This window comes from Balaenoptera musculus, chromosome 7 (assembly GCF_009873245.2).
Source record: "Balaenoptera musculus isolate JJ_BM4_2016_0621 chromosome 7, mBalMus1.pri.v3, whole genome shotgun sequence".
Classification (NCBI taxonomy): Eukaryota; Metazoa; Chordata; class Mammalia; order Artiodactyla; family Balaenopteridae; genus Balaenoptera; species Balaenoptera musculus.
Genome location: NC_045791.1, coordinates 40,833,516 through 40,855,097, shown reverse-complemented (window position 1 = coordinate 40,855,097; position 21,582 = coordinate 40,833,516). Strand labels below are relative to the sequence as shown.

Sequence of the window (21,582 nt, the reverse complement as noted above, 5' to 3'; positions counted from 1 at the left end):
AAGTACAACTGACATTTTCTTCCTTGGTGTATTAAAAGAGATTTTCTTAGGAAAGAGAAGAATACAAATTTTAGCAGTGTAAAAAGATTGCCTTGTTACATAAATGATCTCTTTGTTATTTTTTTTCTCATCTCTAGAGAAGTCCTAATTAGGACTCAACTAGTTGAGGTTGTGAATTTTTTTAAGTTTAGATTCTCTATCATATCTGTTAAAATTAACTTTATATTAAAATGTTTTTTCAGCTCTGTAGCTACCACAAAGCTATCATTATATATTAAAATGTTCTTCCTACAGAGTAGGAAATTTCTCATAAAAATATATTATTTTAAAATATTTTCAGTAAATGAGTAGATCTAAGAGGCTTAACATTTTGATAACACTCAAGCAATTTCAAAAATGTCACATAATGTGAACATGGAAATAATTTCTAAAACTAAATGTTCTTAAATTATTTAACATGGAAAATTCTGTTCAAGTAGCCATTAGTCAACCAAAAGCATTTTAACTATGGGCTGAAGTTGCCACTTTGAATTTCTCACAAGTAAGCATAAAATGGAAATGGCTTAGTTACACAAACTGTAATGAAAATTGCCAATAGGAGTAACAATGTCATTAGTAAAGGTTTAAGCCAAGATCCTCCTAAACCAAACCATTTTCCTAGTATTTCCCTTAAACTGATCATTCAGAGCAGAAATTTGATTCTTCATATGTGTCATAAGATGAGTTACATCAGAAGACACTTATTGTATAAAAACCCAACATTCAGTATGTATTATAGTGCAAGTTTCCCCCTGGGAAGCAGTTAGACTCTTGAGGGCTATGCATTGAATTCTGTAGGACCACTTTTATCGTCATGGAGACTTCCAAATTGAGCAAGCTATTGGCTTGATTACTATTATTCGAAGCAGCTACATAAATTTTGTTAAAGCCTCTATATGATTAATAATATCTTCTATTCCAAGTGAAAGAACGAATATAGCAGCCGAATGGTCACACCATTAAAAAACTTTAATGTGAGCACCCAGTGTGCTCACATTAAAGGCAGATTGGAAGGGGCTGTTTCCAGGGCTACTTGTAGGTGACCTCGAGTCCAAGGGAAACCAAGTGTACATCTTCCTAACCAACCTGGGGAGAGTCAAAGGCCATAAACTTGTTCCATAAATCCACTGAGTTCCATAAGAAGTATTTAACATCTAGTGAAAAGGAATATTTAGGGCCAGGTTCAGAACAGGTGTCATTAACTGCCCAGGTAAGAGGGTCCCACTTAGTGATATTGGCTTGCCTAGTACTAGAGTTTCTTTCTTCTAAAATAAAATTTCTAAGGGCCATCCAGTTAGAGCCTTTGAGAGGAAAAATCCACCAAGGTAACCTAAGATTACTGGATGTAGGAGACTGGCTGCAAACCCAGCAATTGGATTGGTTTTTGAAACTTGCAAATGATTGAGCCCAAGGAATAAATCCATTTGGTTCATAAAGGAAAGTGTGAGCATTCTCAAAGCAATTAGTATATAGCCTGGTCTGGCATCTTGTATCAGCTCTCTACTTCAGATGTTGTCTTCTTCTTGCCCTGGCCTGGTAGTGCTGGTCTTAGTCAAAGTCATTTGTCAGAAACAGAAGTTGCCGTTCTTTCAGGAGAGGAAACCTGATATGAGCCCTTCCAAAGTGGCGGTAAAGAGTCCTTAATTTGATGTCTTTTCCAGTATGCATGATCTTCTGGTTTCAGGTCATGGGGCATCTGACCTTCATCCAAAGATAGATTACTGTGATAAGCTTCAGAAACAAACTTTACAATACTGTAACGCAGCAACAAGGAGCCATCTGAAAAGTGAGTCTTAGGCAGTAAATACCAAAAAAAAACCCCAAAAACCTCAAAGACAACACTGGAACTTAATGCCCACTGAAACTTAATTTTTTCTCTCTAAAATTACTCTTATTTCTACCAAATATAGCCAAATTTATTTGTGAAATAAGTCTGGTTTCAATAAACTTGGCCTGATTATTTACATAAGTGTAACTGATCATAGAGTCTCTTTTAAGTTGGCTGTGCTGGAACTTTTTATAAAGAATCTCAAATTGAACTTTTTTTTTTTTATAATCTTTGCAAATACTCACTTTTAATCAGATTATCTACTTTACTTTTTCATTAGTTACAGAAATCTAAACATAACAAAGACAACACATTTTGGAAAAAGATGAAGTATAATAAATAAAGTCATGCTACTTTTAAACAATCAAATTGAACTTTTAAAAGGCTGTTCAAGGCCAGGAAAGCCACACCTAGGGCATGCCATCAGATTCTGCCTGCAATATCTATAAATTTGGGTGAATTCCTCTCTTCTCGAGGTCCCCCAAATATCTCAAGATTCTTGCACCTGCCAGGAGGCAGCCTTCCTTATTCACCTGATAAGGCTTTTGGGAACCTAAGGTTTCCAATTTCTGGAGGAATCAGGTAGAGAGAAAAGATAAATGTTTCAATTCTACTTAAAAAGGTATAATTTACCAAACTACTATAAGTCATAATTAGCTTGAGGAAAAGGGTTTCCTTATGTCTGGAAAACACAGATTAAAAACCAGTAATATTTCAGACAAAAAACCAAAAAAATTATAACCATATTCATCAGTTTGCTGAGTCTTATGTGACTAATCCTTGATCTTAATCTTCTGTTAACAGTTTTATGAAGTCATCAGGTTTTCCATTAGAATTCTTTAATTTCTTATCAAGTTCAGTGGTATGATATGAAAAGGGTACTTTCTATGAATCTTCTTGAAGATGAAGCATTTTTTGCAAAAGCATTGGAGTGAAATAATAACTGTCTATAAATGACAAAAGACTTAAAAAGGCATGGTTAAGGATCTGATTACAATACAGCTGACAAAGAAACTTGGTTACTGCTGTGGCACACATTTTAAGATAATTACTAGAATTGTGACTGATTTGCTTGGACATATTCAACTTTTAGAATTTTATATAATTTCTAGAATGTTTATATTAATGACATTTACCCATACAATATAACCTAAGAAGGTTTATTACCACTCATTTGACAATGCTTCCCATATAATTTAACTTACCAAAGAAGCCTGATTAGTTTAATATTTCTCTCTCCACGATGCTTCAGGGGCCCTTTAGAAAACCTCAAAGTTAGCTAGCAGTCAAACAAAATTCAATTAGAATTTGATCTTTGGGAAGTTTGTCAAAAATATCAAAAGGATTTTAAAACACTTGGTCAAATAGGATCATATGTCACTGTGGAACAATACGTATTCACTTAACCAAAGTGACAATAAAAGACTCCAAAAGCAAATACAGAAAGTTATAACAGATTACTTAAAAGGTAAAGAAACTTTACAATTGGTTATCAAAAGCAGATTAATATTCTAAGAAAACTTTGTCCTCTTAACAGAGAGAGAACCAAATTCAGGTTTTGCACCACTTTACCCTTAATATTAAGATTCATTTACTCAGTTAAATTTGTTCCAATCTCAGTCAGTACTGACCACACATAGAATTCCTTTCTAAGATTCATTTTTTTCCCTCACAAATCTTCTACAACTTTCTATATCCATATAAATTTGTCCCTTGTTTTCTTTCCCATTTAGAAATAACCAGCTTTAGGACAAAATTACTTTCTTTTCCCTTAACAAAACACATTTCCATTTCTTATACTTTCTTTTTCCTTGCATACAAAAATGTTTTCCTTATTAATTTTTAATAGTTTTAATTATACATTTTAATTAGAATTCTTAACCTTAAAACCTTAGTTTCTAGTGAAAACTAAGAAGCAAGTAATTATGAACTGTTTGTCATACCAGCATTTCCTGATTGGCAAACTTATGAACATATTCTATAATCTAAGTTCTTTCCTCAGGGGTGTACAAGATGTGTCCAATGAACCCGAACATATTTAGTTTTTCTCTAATAAGACAAACATAGGTAAAATTAGATTTCTTTAGTAATTAATGTTCCAGTATCTTATTTGGAAATGACCTGGATATCCAATGATCACATCATGTAACTTAATTTAGCAGTTTCAAGTTATCGAAAATCTGGAATAACTTATTTTAAATAGACAGTCCAAAGCATAATTATTCCTAAAGAATTCACCTAAAAACTCTTATCTCATTTACATTTAATTTACTTAAAAGTTGCATCATATCTAGTTATTTTTCTTGTTGACAAATTTTGTAACAGAAATAAGATCTTATTTGATTTCTAGTAAACCTAGGCACAATAAAAGTATTATATTTAATGTTGATGACTCTAAAAACATGTGTGTATTAATTAAGCCAAAAAACTTAAAGTTGTTTTCATTTATTAAAATGTAATCCTAGATCATGTGATCCTGAAATTCATTTGGGTTAGTTTCTTTTTTATTTCTAAGTATTTATATCAGTGTTTAATTCCTTTTAAGCCAATTAAATAGAGCTCTTTTACAAATTAATTTTGGCAATACCACACATCTGTAACACACATATATAGATACATACAAACACACAAATAGACACAGTGACCCCATAGTTTCCATTCCAAAATTTCAGCCATGAATCAGATACAATAATACAAAAACCATCAGTTACAAAAGAAGTTGGATTCAAATTGAGTTTCTGGCAGATGGAACAAATCAAGGTCACCTGTTTAAAATGGCTAAACCCTTTTTATGAATATTTATAGAGAAGACACTTAAGATTTGTATTTGTCCTTAACAATTCAAGTTCTGAATTACCTATTGCCCTTTTGTTTTTAATAAGAGTTACCTTCCTGAAATTTGCATTTTTAAAAGATGGCCTAGATAAGAGTTCCTGGAGAAGACCAGGTAGAACATTTACATCTCAAAGGCATAGGAGGATTAATGCAAGTTCCTCCTAGGAAGACTTTGTTCTCCTAAGGCCAGAATTTTTTACTTAAAAGCCTCTTAAGATAAATAGGGAAGGTTTGGGGAGTGGTAAAAAGATTGATTCGCTTTGAATTGTCTCTGGATCCACAGCTCTTTAGATTTGTAAAACCAGGACACTTAGTTTTAATTCCTCAAAGAATTGGGTGGCCACCTCAATGATATCAAAGGACTGATAGACACATTCACTTAGGTTGGAATGTTTTTCTTTCCTTTATTTAGCATAGGGGAGAAGGCCAAAACAAAAAAAAATTCTGACAAGATCTGAATATCAGCTATGGTCAGTTTAGTCAGACCAGTGGCCTCCCATCTCAATAATCCATTTACAAAAATTTTGAGGATCTGCCCTGGGTTTAAGAAATTCTTTATGGCCCTCAGTATGGTCTCAGTATGGTCTGAAGAGGCTCACCTATAGCCTCAGGTGGTCCTGTTTCTAAAGGTAACCATTTAATAGTCTCTTCAGAGAGGAATGGCAATTCAGAGGATTACTAGAATGAGCACTCAAATAAAGGAGAATAGAGGGGAGCAGTAGTTACATCGGTCTTAATTTTTGTTTTCTTTTAGGTATATTTTATATCTTTAATCTTTCATTAGCCTGCTACAACAAATCCTTCAATGAGGCTATTTTCACATTTTGAAGCCTTTTGGGACTTCTGTACATCAATTTAAATAGGTACAATATTTTAAGATTATAGTGAAACAGGAGGGAAGGAGGCAGGGCACAACTTTTAAAAGAATGACATAGCCATAGGACATGACAAAACTGGTTAGAACCAACTAGGTCCAATATGGCAGAAGATTTGACTTCCAGTGGACCTTGAGCCTCATTATATGCTCATTGTAATACATTAGCATAAGCTAAGTGACAGACCCACCAGTGCCATGACAGTTCCCAGGTGACCATCAAAGATCAAAAAGTGGGCAGTGGCTCATTTCCTAGAAATCTCCACCCCTTCTCCAAAATAGTTGAAATAATCCTCCTGCTCATTAGCCTATGAAATTACCCAGCCCATAAAAACTAACCAAGGCATACTTCAGGGCCTCTCGCCTTCTGAGATGGCCCACACTCTGTGGAGTGTTTTTCTCTCTAAATAAAGCCACTTCTTACCTATCACTTTGTCTCTCACTGAATTCCTTCTGTGATGAGACATGAAGAACCTGAGCTTCATTAAGTCCTGAGACCAGGTGTGTGATCTCAATTAAAAGACCATGGGTTCAAGTCCCAATCTGGGTTTTGGCTGAGTTTGAGTCCCAATCTGAGTTGCACAGTTTCAATAGCTTTCTAAAATTTTAACAATTTAGAAGTTTTTCCAATTCAGAAGATCCAAGCATCTAGCTCTACAAATATGTTCTCCTGATAATCTAATTCTAGAAATGAAGAAAACTCTTACCTCTCTTGTTTATAGTAGACCCTGCAGGCAGAGATCCAGGAGACTGCCATGGTAAGAACTTACCTTCTGCTGGCTTTCTCTAACTCTGTATCCAAAAATCACTTTTGGAGTGCCAAAAGAACCCCATCTTGGCCATTTCAGGGAGGGATTTCCTTTTGTTACTGAACTCAGGTCTGGCTGCTCGCCCCTTGAAGCCAATACTTGAGAGGCAAATATTGGTAAAAAGGAAAGTTTGCTTTATTCAGGAGGCCAGCAACTGGGGGAGAAGGCAGACTCATGTCCAAAGACCAACTCCCCACTGTTGATCAGTGGGCAAGAGCTTTTAAAGGGGCATTTCAGGGGTGTATAGGTAGAGGGAAGGGGCTACACACAGAACAGCACAGTCAGCTCCGACAGTCATCTTGAAATTAGTCATGCAGTGGTCTGATCAGTATCATCTTGATTGTTTTAATTACAGTTAATCTTCAGTCACAGGATCAATTTGTTCCCATTTCCTTGAGGCCAGTTCTCACAATTGAGGCAGCTTATGTCATGGCTTATGTCTGGTCATCATGTAGTTAAATTCTTCCACTGGGTGGGGGTGTCAGTATCTACAAAACAGCTCAAAGGATATGGCTCAGAATATTATCTATAGCCCTTGAAGAGGATGTCAAATGTCCTTGACTTTGTTTAATGACTAAGCTATTATTATTTTGTCCTGTTTCATTGCTTTCCTTTGCTTCTGCATTTTCTCATTTGTCTGATTAAATTTATTCTTTGGCTAAAGTTTTCTGCAGACAAGAGGCAGGCAGAGGACATGGGGGAGGGGGGTATTCTGTCATGGGAAGGCCCCATAGGGTCTTGCTCCATTTCACTTTAATTCCCAACTAAGTATTAATAAGTACTTGCAAGCATGCATAAACCCAGCTGGAATCCCCACAGGTAGCTGTCCTCAAGGGAGCTACTTCACCTTTGAGGAACAATTTCCCATGATCAATTTGGGAGCCTAATTTATTTATTTTATTTTTATGTATTTATTTTTTTTATAAGCAAAGCATCCTGAGTACATTCATTTTAATTTTTTTCTAAGACACACTTTCTGTATATGTAGGAGCTAAAGTTCTGTTACAGTTCTTTTTTTTTTCTTTGTGACGTCTTTATTGGAGTATAATTGCTTTACAATGGTGTGTTAGGTTCTGCTGTATAACACAGTGAATCAGCTATACATATACATATATCCCCTTATCCCCTCCCTCTTGCGTCTCCCTCCCCTTCTCCCTATCCCACCCCTCTAGGTGGTCACAAAGCACCAAGCTGATCTCCCTGTGCTATGCGGCTGCTATCCACTAGCTATCTATTTTACATTTGGTACTGTATATATGTCCATGCCACTCTCTCACTTCGTCCCAGGTTACCTTTCCCCTTCCCCGTGTCCACAAGTCCATTCTCTACATCTGCGTCTTTATTCCTGTCCTGCCCCTAGGTTCTTCAGAAACATTTTCTTTTTAGATTCCATATATATGTGTTAGCATACAGTATTTGGTTTTCTCTTTCTGACTTCACTCTGTATGACAGACTCTAGGTCCATCCACCTCACTACAAATAACTCAATTTCGTTTCTTTTTATGGCTGAGTAATATGGGGAGCCTAATTTAGATATGAGCTATCATCTGAACAACTTTCTGAGGACAGTGTGGTGTATTGAATGTGTGCTGCTTCTGAGTCTAGCTCCCCAAGGAATTGCCCTTGCATCTATTCATTTTATGTGTCTCTGCTTCTACCTCCAACAGTCTAAAACTGCTGTAGGTCCTCAGAGCACTGATGACAATTCTTTATCTCGTCTGTCTCTGGAAGAGCAGTATTTACTTAATAGTTAGAGTGAGGCTCCTCTGTAAGACCACTGTACATCATGAGGATTAATCTTCAGACATTTCTGCTAGTTCTCAATCACCTGAGAACACCTTGTGGCTGGAAGGAGCAAATGTGCCTTATTCTTTGGAGATGAATAATTCAGTCTCTCATTTTACTAACAATATTTTGTTCAGATCAAATGTCAACCTTTTTTTTTTTTTTCAATTTAAGCCAAATTTAACAAACCCAGCCACCCATGCTTTCCTGGGCCTCCTACCCAGATCACCCTAGGTCTCTGCTAGGAAATGCAACAGTACCCCCTAAGACTCCAAGTCTTTCGTAAAAACAGCTCAAATACAATTTTTATAATCATCATTTAAAAGCAATGAGATCTGGATGTCAGGGGTACTCACTGGAACACCTGAGGAGTACTGAAAAGCTGGTGGGGCTCAGTGGATCCACGTTGGTATCAAGTCTTCATTCCGCATAGACTCCAAGTGTCCTCTGGCATTTTTGCTGATACCCTGCCAACTACACCATGCATATGTCAATGAAAAAATTAATTAATAGTCAATCTAGATATAAAATCGTATTCCTTGCCTCAACACCTTGTCTCCCGATTTACTGGCCTGTCATGCAGCGAGCAGAGTGAGCTTAGACTCCATAACAAGTTGTCAGGAGACCTTCAAGATGGTGGAGGAGTAAGACGTGGAGATCACCTTCCTCCCCACAAATACATCAGAAATACATCTACATGTGGAACAACTCCTACAGAACACCTACTGAATGCTGGCAGAAGACCTCAGACCTCCCAAAAGGAAAGAAACTCCCCACGTACCTGGGTAGGGCAAAAGAAGAAAGGAAAAACAGAGACAAAAGAATAGGGACAGGACCTGCATCTCCGCGAGGGAGCTGTGAAGGAGGAAAGGTTTCCACACACTAGGAAACTCCTTCACTGGCAGAGATGGGGGGTGGTGGGGGGGTGGGAGGAAGCTTTGGAGCCATGGAGGAGAGCACAGCAACAGGGGTGCAGAGGGCAAAGTGGAGAGATTCCCACACAGACGACTGGTGCCAACCAGCACTCACCAGCCTGAGAGGCTTGTCTGCTCGCCCCCCGGGATGGGTGGGGGCTGGGAGCTGAGGCTTGGGCTTCGGAGGTCAGATCCCAGGGAGAGGACTGGGGTTGGCTGCGTGAACACAGCCTGAAGGGGGCTAGTGCGCCACAGCTAGCCGGGAGGGAGTCTGGGAAAAAGTCTGGAACTGCCTAAGAGGCAAGAGACTTTTTCTTGCCTCTTTGTTTCATGGTGTGCGAGGAGAGGGGATTCAGAGCGCCACCTAAACGAACTCCAGAGACGGGTGCGAGCCGCAGCTATCAGCGCGGACACCAGAGACAGGCATGAGATGCTAAGGGTGCTGCTGCAGTCACCAAGAAGCCTGTGTGCAAGCACAGGTCACTATCCACACCTCCCCTCCTGGGAGCCTGTGCAGCCTGCCACTGCCAGGGTCCCGTGATCCAGGGACAACTTCTCCGGGAGAACACATGGTGCACCTCAGCCTGGTGCAATGTCATGCCGGCCTCTGTCGTCACAGGATCGCCCCACATTCCATACCCCTCCCTCCCCCCAGCCTGAGTGAGCCAAAGCCCACTAATCAGCTGCGACTTTAACCCCATCCTGCCTGGGCAGGAATAGACACCCTCAGGCGACCTATACACAGAGGCAGGGCCAATCCAAAGCTGAACCCAAGGAGCTGTGTGAACAAAGAAGAGAAAGGGAAATCTCTCCCAGAAGCCTCAGGAGCAGCGGATTAAATCTCCACAATCAACTTGATGTACCCTGCATCTGTGGAATACTTGAATAGACAACCAATCATCCCAAAATTGAGGTGGTGGACTTTGGGAGCAACTGTAGACTTGGGGTTTGCTGTGTGTGACTGACTGGTTTCTGCTTTTATGTTTATCTTAGCCTAGTATTTAGAGTTTATTATCATTGGTAGATTTTTTTATTGATTTAGTTGCTCTCTTCCCCTTTTTTTTAATATATAGATGTATATATTTTTTTCCTTTTTCTCTGTTTGTGAGTGTGTATGTGTATGCTTCCTTGGGTGATTTTGTCTGTATAGCTTTGCTTTTGCCATTTGTCCTAGCGTTCTGTCTGTCCATTTATTTTTCGTTTGTTTGTTTTTTAGTATAGTTTTTAGCGCTTGTTATCATTGGTGCATTTGCTTTTTGGTTTGGCTGCTCTCCTTTCTTTTTTTTAATTTTTAATTTACTTTATTTTTAATAATTTTCTTAGTTTTTATTTTAATAACTTTATTTCTTTTTATTTTCTTTCTTTCTTTCTTTCTTCCTTCCTTCCTTTCTTTCTTTCTTTCTTTCTTTTATTCTCCCTTTTCTTCTGAGCCATGTGGCTACAGTATCTTGATGCTCTGACTGGGTGTCAGGCCTGTGCCTCTGAGGTGGGAGAGCCGAGTTCAGGACATTGGTCCACCAGAGACCTCCTGGCTCCATGTAATATCAAACAGTGAAATCTCTCCCAAGATCTCTATCTCAATGCTAAGACCCAGCTCCACTCAATGACCAGCAATCTCTAGTGCTGGACATCCCATGCCAAACAACTAGCAAGACAGGAACACACCCCACCCATTAGCAGAGAGGCCGCCCCAAATCATAATAAGGTCACAGACACCCCAAAACACACCATCAGACACGGTCCTGCCCACCAAAAAGACAAGATCCAGCCTCATCTACCAGAACACAGGCACTAGTCCCCTCCATCAGGAAGCATACACAACCCACTGAACCAAACTTAGTCACTGGGGGCAGACACCAAAAACAACAGGAACTACAAACCTGCAGCCTGCGAAAAGTAGACCCCAAACACAGTAAGTTAAGCAAAATGAGAAGACAGAGAAACACACAGCAGATGAAAGAGCAAGGTAAAAACCCACCAGACCAAACAAATGAAGAGGAAATAAGCAGTCTACCTGAAAAAGAATTCAGAGTAATGATAGTAAAATAATCCAAAATCTTGGAAATAGAATGGAGAAAATACAAGAAATGGTTAACAAGGACCTAGAAGAAGTAAAGAGCAAACAAACAATGATGAACAACAAAATTAAATTAAAAATTCTCTAGAAGGAATCAGTAGCAGAATAACTGAGGCAGAAGAACGGATAAGTGACCAGGAAAATAAAATAGTGGAAATAACTCCTGCAGAGCAGAATAAAGAAAAAAGAATGAAAACAATTGAGGACAGTCTTGGAGACCTCTGGGACAACATTAAATGCACCAACATTCAAATTATAGGGGTCCCAGAAGAAGAAGAGAAAAAGAAAGGGACTGAGAAAATATTTGAAGAGATTATAGTTGAAAACTTCCCTAATATGGGAAAGGAAATAGTGCATCAAGTCCAGGAAGTGCAGAGAGTCCCATACAGGATAAATCCAAGGAGAAACACGCCAAGACACATATTAATCAAACTATCAACAATTAAATACAAAGGAAAAATATTAAAAGCAGCAAGGGAAAAACAACAAATAACATACAAGGTAATTCCCATAAGATTAACAGCTGATCTTTCAGCAGAAACTCTGCAAGCCAGAAGGGAGTGGCAGGACATATTTAAAGTGATGAAAGGGAAAAACCTACAACCAAGATTACCCAGCAAGGATCTCATTCAGATTTGATGGAGAAATTAAAACCTTTACAGACAAGCAAAAGCTAAGAGAATACACCACCAAACCAGCTCTACAACAAATGCTAAAGGAACTTCTCTAGGCAAGAAACACAAGAGAAGGAAAACACCTACAATAACAAACCCAAAACATTTAAGAAAATGGTAATAGGAACATACATATCGATAATTACCTTAAATGTAAATGGATTAAATGCTCCAAACAAAAGACATAGACCGGCTGAATGGATACAAAAACAAGACCCGTATATATGCTGTCTACAAGAGACCCACTTTAGACCTAGGGACACATACAGACTGAAAGTGAGGGGATGGAAAAAGATATTCCATGTAAATGGAAATCAAAAGAAAGCTGGAGTAGCAATTCTCATATCAGACAAGATAGACTTTAAAATAAAGACTATTGCAAGAGACAAAGAAGGACACTACATAATGATAACGGATCAATCCAAGAAGAAGATATAACAATTGTAAATATTTATGCACCCAACATAGGAGCACCTCAATATATAAGGCAAATGCTAACAGCCATAAAAGGGGAAATCAACAGTAACACAATCATAGTAGGGGACTTTAACACCCCACTTTCACCAATGGACAGATCATCCAAAATGAAAATAAATAAGGCAACACAAGCTTTAAATGATACATTAAACAAGATGGACTTAATTGATATTTATAGGACATTCCATTGGAAAACAGCAAAGTACACTTTCTTCTCAAGTGCTTATGGAATATTCTCCAGTATAGATCATATCCTGGGTCACAAATCAAGCCTTTGTAAATTTAAGAAAATTGAAATCGTATCAAGTATCTTTTCCGACCACAACGCTATGGGACTAGATATCAATTACAGAAAAAAATCTGTAAAAAATACACACACATGGAGGCTAAACAATACACTACTTAATAACCAAGAGATCACTGAAGAAATCAAAAAATACCTAGAAACAAATGACAATGAAAACACGACGACCCAAAACCTATGGGATGCAGCAAAAGCAGTTCTAAGAGGGAAGTTTATAGCAATACAGTCCTACCTCAAGAAAAAAGAAACATCTCAAATAAAGAACCTAACCTTACACCTAAAGCAATTAGGGAAAGAAGGACCAAAAAAAAAAAAAAAAAAAAAAAACCAAAGTTAGCAGAATGAAAGAAATCATAAAGATCAGATCAGAAATAAATGAAAAAGAAATGAAGGACACAATAGCAAAGATCAATAAAACTAAAAGCTGCTTCTCTGAGAAGATAAAGAAAATTGATAAACCATTAGCCAGACTCATCAAGAAAAAAAGGGAGAAGACTCAAATCGATAGAATTAGAAAAGAAAAAGGAGAAGTAACAACTGACACTGCAGAAATTCAAAGGATCATGAGCAATTACGACAAGCAACTATATGCGAATAAAATGGACAACCTGGAAGAAACGGACAAATTCTTAGAAAAGCACAACCTTCTGAGACTGAACCAGGAAGAAATAGAAAATATAAACAAACCAATCACAAGCACTGAAACTGAGACTGTGATTAAAAATCTTCCAACAAACAAAGCCCAGGACCAGATGGCTTCACAGGAGAATTCTATCAAACATTTAGAGAAGAGTTAACACCTATCCTTCTCAAACTGTTCCAAAATATAGCAGAGGGAGGAACACTCCCAAAGTCATTCTAGAGGCCACCATCACCCTGATACCAAAACCAGACAAAGATGTCACAAAGAAAGAAAACTACAGGCCAATATCACTGATGAACATAGATGCAAAAGTCCTCAACAAAATACTAACAAACAGAATCCAACAGCACATTAAAAGGATCACACACCATGATGAAGTGGTGTGTATCCCAGGAATGCAAGGATTCTTCAATATACGCAAGTCAGTCAATGTGATACACCATATTAACAAATTGAAGGATAAAAACCATATGATAATCTCAATAGATGCAGAAAAAGCTTTTGACAAAATTCAACACCCATTTATGATAAAAACCCTGCAGAAAGTAGGCATAGAGGGAACTTACCTCAACATAATAAAGGCCATATATGACAAACCCACAGCCAACACTGTTCTCAATGGTGAAAAACTGAAAGCATTTACTCTAAGATCAGGAACAAGACAAGGTTGTCCACTCTCACCACTATTATTCAACATAGTTTTTGGAGCTTTAGCCACAGCAATCAGAGAAGAAAAAGAAATAAAAGGAATCCAAATTGGAAAAGAAGAAGTAAAGCTGTCATTGTTTGCAGATGACATGATGCTATACATAGAGAATCCTAAAGATGCTACCAGAAAATTACTAGAGCTAATCAATGAATTTGGTAAAGTAGCAGGATCCAAAATTAATGCACAGAAATCTCTTGCATTCCTATACACTAATGATGAAAAATCTGAAAGAGAAATTAAGGAAACACTCCCATTTACCACTGCAACAAAAAGAATAAAATACCTAGGAATAAACCTACCTAAGGAGACAAAAGACCTGTATGCAGAAAACTATAAGACACTGATGAAAGAAATTAAAGATGATTCAAACAGATGGAGAGATGTACCATGCTCTTGGTTTGGAAGAATGAACACTGTGAAAATAACTATACTACCCAAAGCAATCTACAGATTCAGTGCAATCCCTATCAAACTACCAATGGCATTTTTCATAGAACTAGAACAAAAAACTTTACAATTTGTATGGAAATGCAAAAGACCCCGAATAGCCAAAGCAATCTTGAGAAACAAAAATGGAGCTGGAGGAATCAGGCTCCTGGACTTCAGACTATACTACAAAGCTACAGTAATCAAGACAGTATGGTACTGGCACAAAAACAGAAATATAGATCAGTGGAATAGGATAGAAAGCCCAGAGATAAACCCACGCACATATGGTCACCTTAATTTTGATAAAGGAGGCAAGAATATACAATGGAGAAAAGACAGCCTCTTCAATAAGTGGTGCTGGGAAAACTGGACAGCTACATGTAAAAGAATGAAATTAGAACACTCCCTTACACCATACACAAAAATAGACTCAAAATGGATTAATGACCTAAATGTAAGGCCAGATACTATAAAACTCTTAGAGGAAAACATAGGCAGAACACTATGACATAAATCACAGCAAGATCCTTTTTGATCCACCTCCTAGAGAAATGGAAATAAAAGCAAAAATAAACAAATGTGACCTAATGACACTTAGAAGGTTTTGCACAGCGAAGGAAACCATAAACAAGAGGAAAAGACAGCCCTCAGAATGGGAGAATATATTTGCAAATGAAGCAACTGACCAAGGATTAATCTCCAAAATATACAAGCAGGTCATGCAGCTCAATATCAAAAAAACAAACAATGCAATCCAAAAATGAGCAGAAGATCTAAATAGACATTTCTCCAAAGAAGATATACAGATTGCCAACAAACACATGAAAGGATGCTCAACATCATTAATCATTAGAGAAATGCAAATCAAAAGTACGATGAGGTATCACCTCACACCATTGAGAATGGCCATCATCAGAAAATCTACAAACAATAAATGCTGGAGAGGGTGTGGAGAAAAGGGAACCCTCTTGCACTGTTGGTGGGAGTGTAAATTGATACAGCCACTGTGGAGAACAGTATGGAGGTTCCTTAAAAAACTAAAAATAGAACTAACATATGACCCAGCAATCTCACTACTGGGCATATACCCTGAGAAAAGTATACTTCAAAAAGAGTCATGTACCACAATGTTCATTGCAGCTCTATTTACAATAGCCAGGACATGGAAGCAACTTAAGCGTCCATTGACAGATGAATGGATAAAGAAGATGTGGCACATATATACAGTGAAATATTACTCAGCCATAAAAGGAAACGAAATTGAGTTATTTGTAGTGAAGTGGATGGACCTAGAGTCTGTCATACAGAGTGAAGTTAGTCAGAAAGAGAAAACCAAATACCATATACTAACACATATATATGGAATAAAAAAAAAATGGTTTTGAGGAACCTAGGGGCAGGACAGGAATAAAGACGCAGACGTAGAGAATGGACTTGACGACTCGGGGAGGCGGAAGGGTAAGCTGGGACGAAGTGAGTGAGTGGTTTGGACATATATACACTATGAAATATAAAATCGATAGCTAGTGGGAAGCAGCCGCATAGCACAGGGAGATCAGCTCGGTGCTTTGTGACCACCTAGAGGGGTGAGATAGGGAAGGTGGGAAGGAGACGCAAGAGGGAGGAGATATGGGGATATATGTATATGTATAGCTGATTCACTTTGTTATAAAGCAGAAACTAACACACCATTGTAAAGCAATTATACTCCAATAAATATGTTTAAAAAATTCATCAATCTAGAAATAAATAGACAATTTTATTTGAGCCATCCTGAAGATTATTACCTGGAGACAGTCTTTCAGAAAGCTCTGAGAGCTGTTCCACTGGTTAGAGGTCAAAGCACAGTTATATAAGTTTCTGAGACAAAGGGTTATAAGTCAAATGACAGATTACACAATCCAGATCTGTGCTTACAAAGCTAATAGTGGGTCATCATAACCCATTAAAAGATTAAGGAGAAAGGTGATCTTCTGAGGAGGTCTGGTTAGTGCAGATGCACAATACACTCTAAAGGGGAGGGAAGAGGCCCAAGCAGGCAGATGAAAATTTTGTTTAAATTTTTTTTGTCTTGCCCTCAGAAATTTTATTTCATCAAGGTCATAGTTAAGTTTGAACCATATAGTGTTGGGGAAGAAGAATTTTCCTCTACCGTTCTAGGTTCTTCTGGTTGTTCTAAGAATTAAATTGACATGAGACAGATTAACAGGGGAAAATCACACAAAAGTTTAATAGCTTGTATACATGGGCGAGACCCAGGAAAACTGAGTAAGTCGCCAAAATGACCAAAGCCCTCACTCACCTTAAATGCCAGAAGGAACTGCAAGTGGGAAGGCCTTGAAGCAGAATGAACTTGGTATGTTTGAGAAATAGAAAGACCAGTGTGGTTGGAATGTGTGAATGAGATGAGGGTAGAGAGATGATCAAAGGCAAGATCACCCAGGGCTTTATAGGCCATTTAAAGAAGTTTGGATACTATCTTAAAGGGTATGGGTACCATTGAAGGGATTCAACAAGGTCAGATTAGAGTTTTTAAGAGGTTACTTGGGCTGCTGTGTGGAGAATGCACTGTAAGGGTACAAAGTAGAATGCCTCTGTCATCCAGGCCGGAGGTGATGGGGGCTTGAGGCAGTGCAGGTGGACAGATTAGATGTGCAAAATCTTCCAGAATGAAAAAGAATCTTAATGCACGGGATATGGGTATGAGTAGAAAGCAGATGGTATGAGGATTGTCAATATTATCAAAGGGTTAAAACAAGAATTCCTTGACAGAGACCCTATAGAAATTACACACTGAGGTTTATCCCTATATTCCTAAAGCTGGTGAGCAATCTCCATGATTCTTGGTAACTTGGCAGAGTTTCTGAAAATCATGGACTTGTGCGACTTTTTCTTCCATTTAAGAAGATTTAGGTTACTGCAAAGGCCACTAGACACGATCAGTTCAACCTAGCAGATATGGAACAAAAATGTATGAAAAATGTGTACTGTTATTTAAAGAACCACTTGACTAGTATCTTGCCCTGGGGGTGCCATAAAAAGATGTCAGTTCAGTTTGGTGCTGCTGCAGGTTGGGTTCTTAGGAAGGAGATGCTGAGGCAGTTTGGGGTGCTAGATATTTATCAGGGATCCATACCTGTGAAAGTAAGAAGGGAGAAGCAAGATTGGGCAAATGAAAAAGTCAATTTCAATGCAGGTCCAACAAAGTGTGGGTCAACCCCAAAGGGAGCTCTGGAGCAAATATTGCCCACTAGAGTGACCTGCATTAAGCCCAAACTGCTGGGTCTTTACATCCTTGCCTCACCCTGTCATTGGGTATAGGCTACCCCAGGAATGGTGTGCCTTTGGGTGAGGCTGTTCTCTGCAGCTGAGTCCAACCCTGAAGCTGGTGACAGGTAAGCATCAAGTGCTTTCTAGAAGTGGATGGCACATCCCCATGTCCACCACAAGTACTGCATTGCTGAAGAGAAGTAGTAAGTAATTTGGCTAGCTGCTTTATTCTTTAATTTAGGTATTTCTTTCCTCTCGAGAACTCAAGATAAAACATACACAATTTTCTAATCACAAAATATTTACCAGTCACTGGGACAATCCAAGAGAGGGTAACTAAGAGATAAGAGATTGGTTGGAGAAACCAAGATCAGGAAAAGCACAAGGAGAAAAAACTAATGGAAGGAGGCTTCTAGGAGCAAAGAGAAACAAATTTTAATAAACTACATGGAGTTATGGCATCCGGTCCTGGACCTTATTTCAAAAATCACTACAATGAACATATCTTTAAAACAGTTTTTTAAATTACATTGTAAAATGTTATTAGCTCTCTTTTGTTTCCTTGACAGATATGGAAAACATGGATAAAAGAGACCGACCATTCATGACAGTTCAGAAAAATGATACCTCAGGTATTTTTTCTACTTCTAAGCCTGTTTTATGATTTATGGTGGATTTTGGGTGATATAAAATTGGAATGTTGATTTTCAAAAGTTTAATAATGGAAGGTTCATTTTTTGGTCACATTGAAGATTTCTCCAGTTCCCTTACAATAGTCAGGCCAACCATTCTTTCCTGTGCTTGTCCTTAAATCGTTTGGAAGCTTCTTGCAGTCATGTGATCCATGATATACTTAATAAATCTTAATTGCCTTACATCTCACAGGTGAATTTTTCACATCATTGAGGCAATGATGCTTGAATTACCCAAATTTTTATACTTCACGCTACTTGGCCTTAGAGTATCCTCTACCTATGTTTCACTTTATCAAAATAGTTAGTATCAAACTAAACTAGGACATTTTATATGCTTGGATGGAGAATGCCTGCCCAAACATTTTGTATCATTTTAATCTTATCTGGCCTATTAAATTTTTTGGGTTTCAGTTTCAACCTTTTTTTGTATTTAATTGAAATCAATTTTTCTAAGTTAAAAATGCAGCTATGACTTTAAAAATTCTATTTACTTAATTTGATTCATAAGAATGTGATACTTAAATATTCACAGTTGATGACTAACACATTTTAAATGAAAAGAATGGTCACACTTTGTATCTTGACAATATAATTTTCTAAAATTCTCAGTATAGTAACTTAAATGGAAGTATTCGTTTTATGCCCTTTTAGAAGTAATTTTATGCAAGGAATATAGTGGCAATATTTTTTAAATTTCCAGAAATTGAGGTTCAAATATACTACAGATATTGCAATATATTACTTCTCATATTTGCTTAAAAATCTTTAAAAATAAGACCTGCAGTCAACATGTTGCCATAACTATTTTGACTTCCAATAACATAATACTATTTCTTTGTCATTTTCTGTTTTTGATGAAAAACAGATAATCTGGTATTTCGTATGAAAAATGAAATGAGAAGCACCAAGTATAAACCAGTAGACTATCAACAATTGCATGCATTAACCGAAGCAAAAAAATTAGCTTCTGCCTCTACGGAGCTAAAGGTTAGAAGTTGTGTGTGTGTGTGTGTGTGTGTGTTTTCTAGTTTTGGAAAATTGAATTGCTAGGAAGTAGAATGGTAGTTACAATGAAATGTGAAAATAAATATCATTCTAAATAGTTTTTAGAATCTCCCAACTATTGGTAATAGTGAATAGCAACATTTTTTTTTCCTATTTCTTTATTTTATTTCTTTATTTATTTTTTTGGCTGTGTTGGGTCTTCGTTGCTGCATGCGCACTTTATTTGTGGCCAGCGGGGGCTACTCTTCGTTGCGGTGTGCGGGCTTCTCATTGCGGTGGCTTCTCTTGTTGTGGAGCACAGGCTCTAGGCGCACGGGCTTCAGTAGTTGCAGCACAGAGGCTCAGTAGTTGTGGCTTGCGGGCTCAGTAGTTGTGACTTGTGGGCTCTAGAATGTAGGCTCAGTAGTTGTGGTGCACTGGCTTAGTTGCTCCACGGCATGTGGGATCTTCTTGGACCAGGGCACAAACCCGTGTCCCCCGCACTGGCAGGCGGATTCTTAACCACTGCGCCACCAGGGAAGCCCTGTGAATAGCAACATTTATTGAATGCTCTCAGACACTGTGCTATGTAGTCTACATGCATTACTCATTTAATGTTCTTAACAACCCCATGAGGCCTGAATTCACCTTTAATTTTAGAAAGATAGCTATCTCATTAATTTTCAACAATTTCTAACATAATCTAAAAAAAATTAAAATTGCTAGTAAGTGCTAGCCATGGATTATCATCTAATTTAAAGCTCCTTCTGCAACACCATACAAAGTATGCCCCCAGGTGCCTCTCTTTTCTCGAATTCCCTTTTTGCCCTGATCTAAGAAGAGGTGAGCCTGGACTAGATTTGAAAGAGGTTTATGTGCAAGTGATTGTGCACAGTATTTTAGGACCATGGATGGGTTTAGGATTATTCAGGCAGTATGTTTCCCTCTTATGCAAATAATAGAGTACATTATAAACAGCATTTTCATTGCTTGGTTGCATTAAAAAATCTGGTTTAGCAAAGCAACATATTAAGCAATTTACAAGCTTTCATGTGTATTTAATATTTTTGTGTTATATTAGTTTTACATAGCTTTTTATTGTTAATATTTTTTTTAAAAGGCAACTCTCATGATTTCAAGGCACATTTGATACCCTATTCTGGGGAAATTACCATATATTCATGAGCTATGTCCCCTCAAACTAAGGAGACCACTTAAAAAGTAGGGCATTATTTGTTTGTTTCAGATATAGCTTTAAAATAATTTAATGTTATTCAAAGAAATTTTATGGCAAAATCACTTACATAACTATCATCCTAATAAAACTATTTTCATATTTCTGACTTCTGTGCTGATCCGTTGTATATACACCATCTATACACATATGTATTGATACATATAATAAATACATATTATGTACCTTGAATATATAATGGTGAACAACATATAACACCTACCCTCATGGGGTATACTATTTGCAGGAGAGAGGGAGGAGAGAAGCCAGTGTTTATCAAATAAGCCCTGAAATAAAATTATATTAAGTATAAACTCCAATAAAAAAGGCTGTCTGGTGTATAATAACAGGACTTGATCCTAATTGGGTGGGAAGGCTTTTCTAAGGAAGTGACATTGGAATTGGAATCTCAAGGACAATAAGAATTAGCCAAACAAAAACAGGAGTGATGAGTACTCCAAATAGAAAAAGATGCATACCTTATCACATTCCAATTTTTGGATATTTAGGTTGTATCCAAGTTTGTGATATTGGAAATCATGTTTCCATAAATATCTTCATGCATGGACACTTTATGTGGATAAATTCCCGTGATTGGGATGTCTGGGCCAAAAAGTATGAATGTTTTTTGTTTTCTCCCAAAGTACTGTTGTAGTAAAGATGCCACTACAAACATTTTGTCTACACCCTTTTCAGTATTGGAATGTGTACAGTTGACTCTTGAGCAATGCGAGGGTTAGGGGGGCTGACCGTCTACTGGAAGAAAATCTGTGTATAATTTATAGTTAGCCCTCCTAGTCAGCCCTCTGAATCCAAGGTTGCTCTATATCTATGGCTCTACATCCTCAGATTTAACCAGCTGCGGATTGTGTGATACTGTACTGTTTAGTGAAAAAAATGCACGTATAAGTGGACCCATGCAGTTCAAACCTGTGTTGTTCAAGGTTGACTGTACATATATGTTCATATATATATTCCAAATATTATCTATATATCTGTTCA

At 37.6% G+C, this 21,582-nt stretch overlaps 1 protein-coding gene across 1 annotated transcript in view; it reads left to right on the top strand.

Moving 5' to 3' along the window:
* The window catches only part of CCDC148 (coiled-coil domain containing 148), a 258,625-nt gene that overhangs the window by 61,126 nt on the left and 175,917 nt on the right, over positions 1 to 21,582 (top strand). Inside the window, exons 2-3 of the mRNA XM_036858270.1 lie at positions 18,237 to 18,299; positions 19,228 to 19,349. Coding sequence (XP_036714165.1) covers positions 18,237 to 18,299; positions 19,228 to 19,349 — 185 coding nt within the window. The remainder of the gene's footprint in view (positions 1 to 18,236; positions 18,300 to 19,227; positions 19,350 to 21,582) is intronic.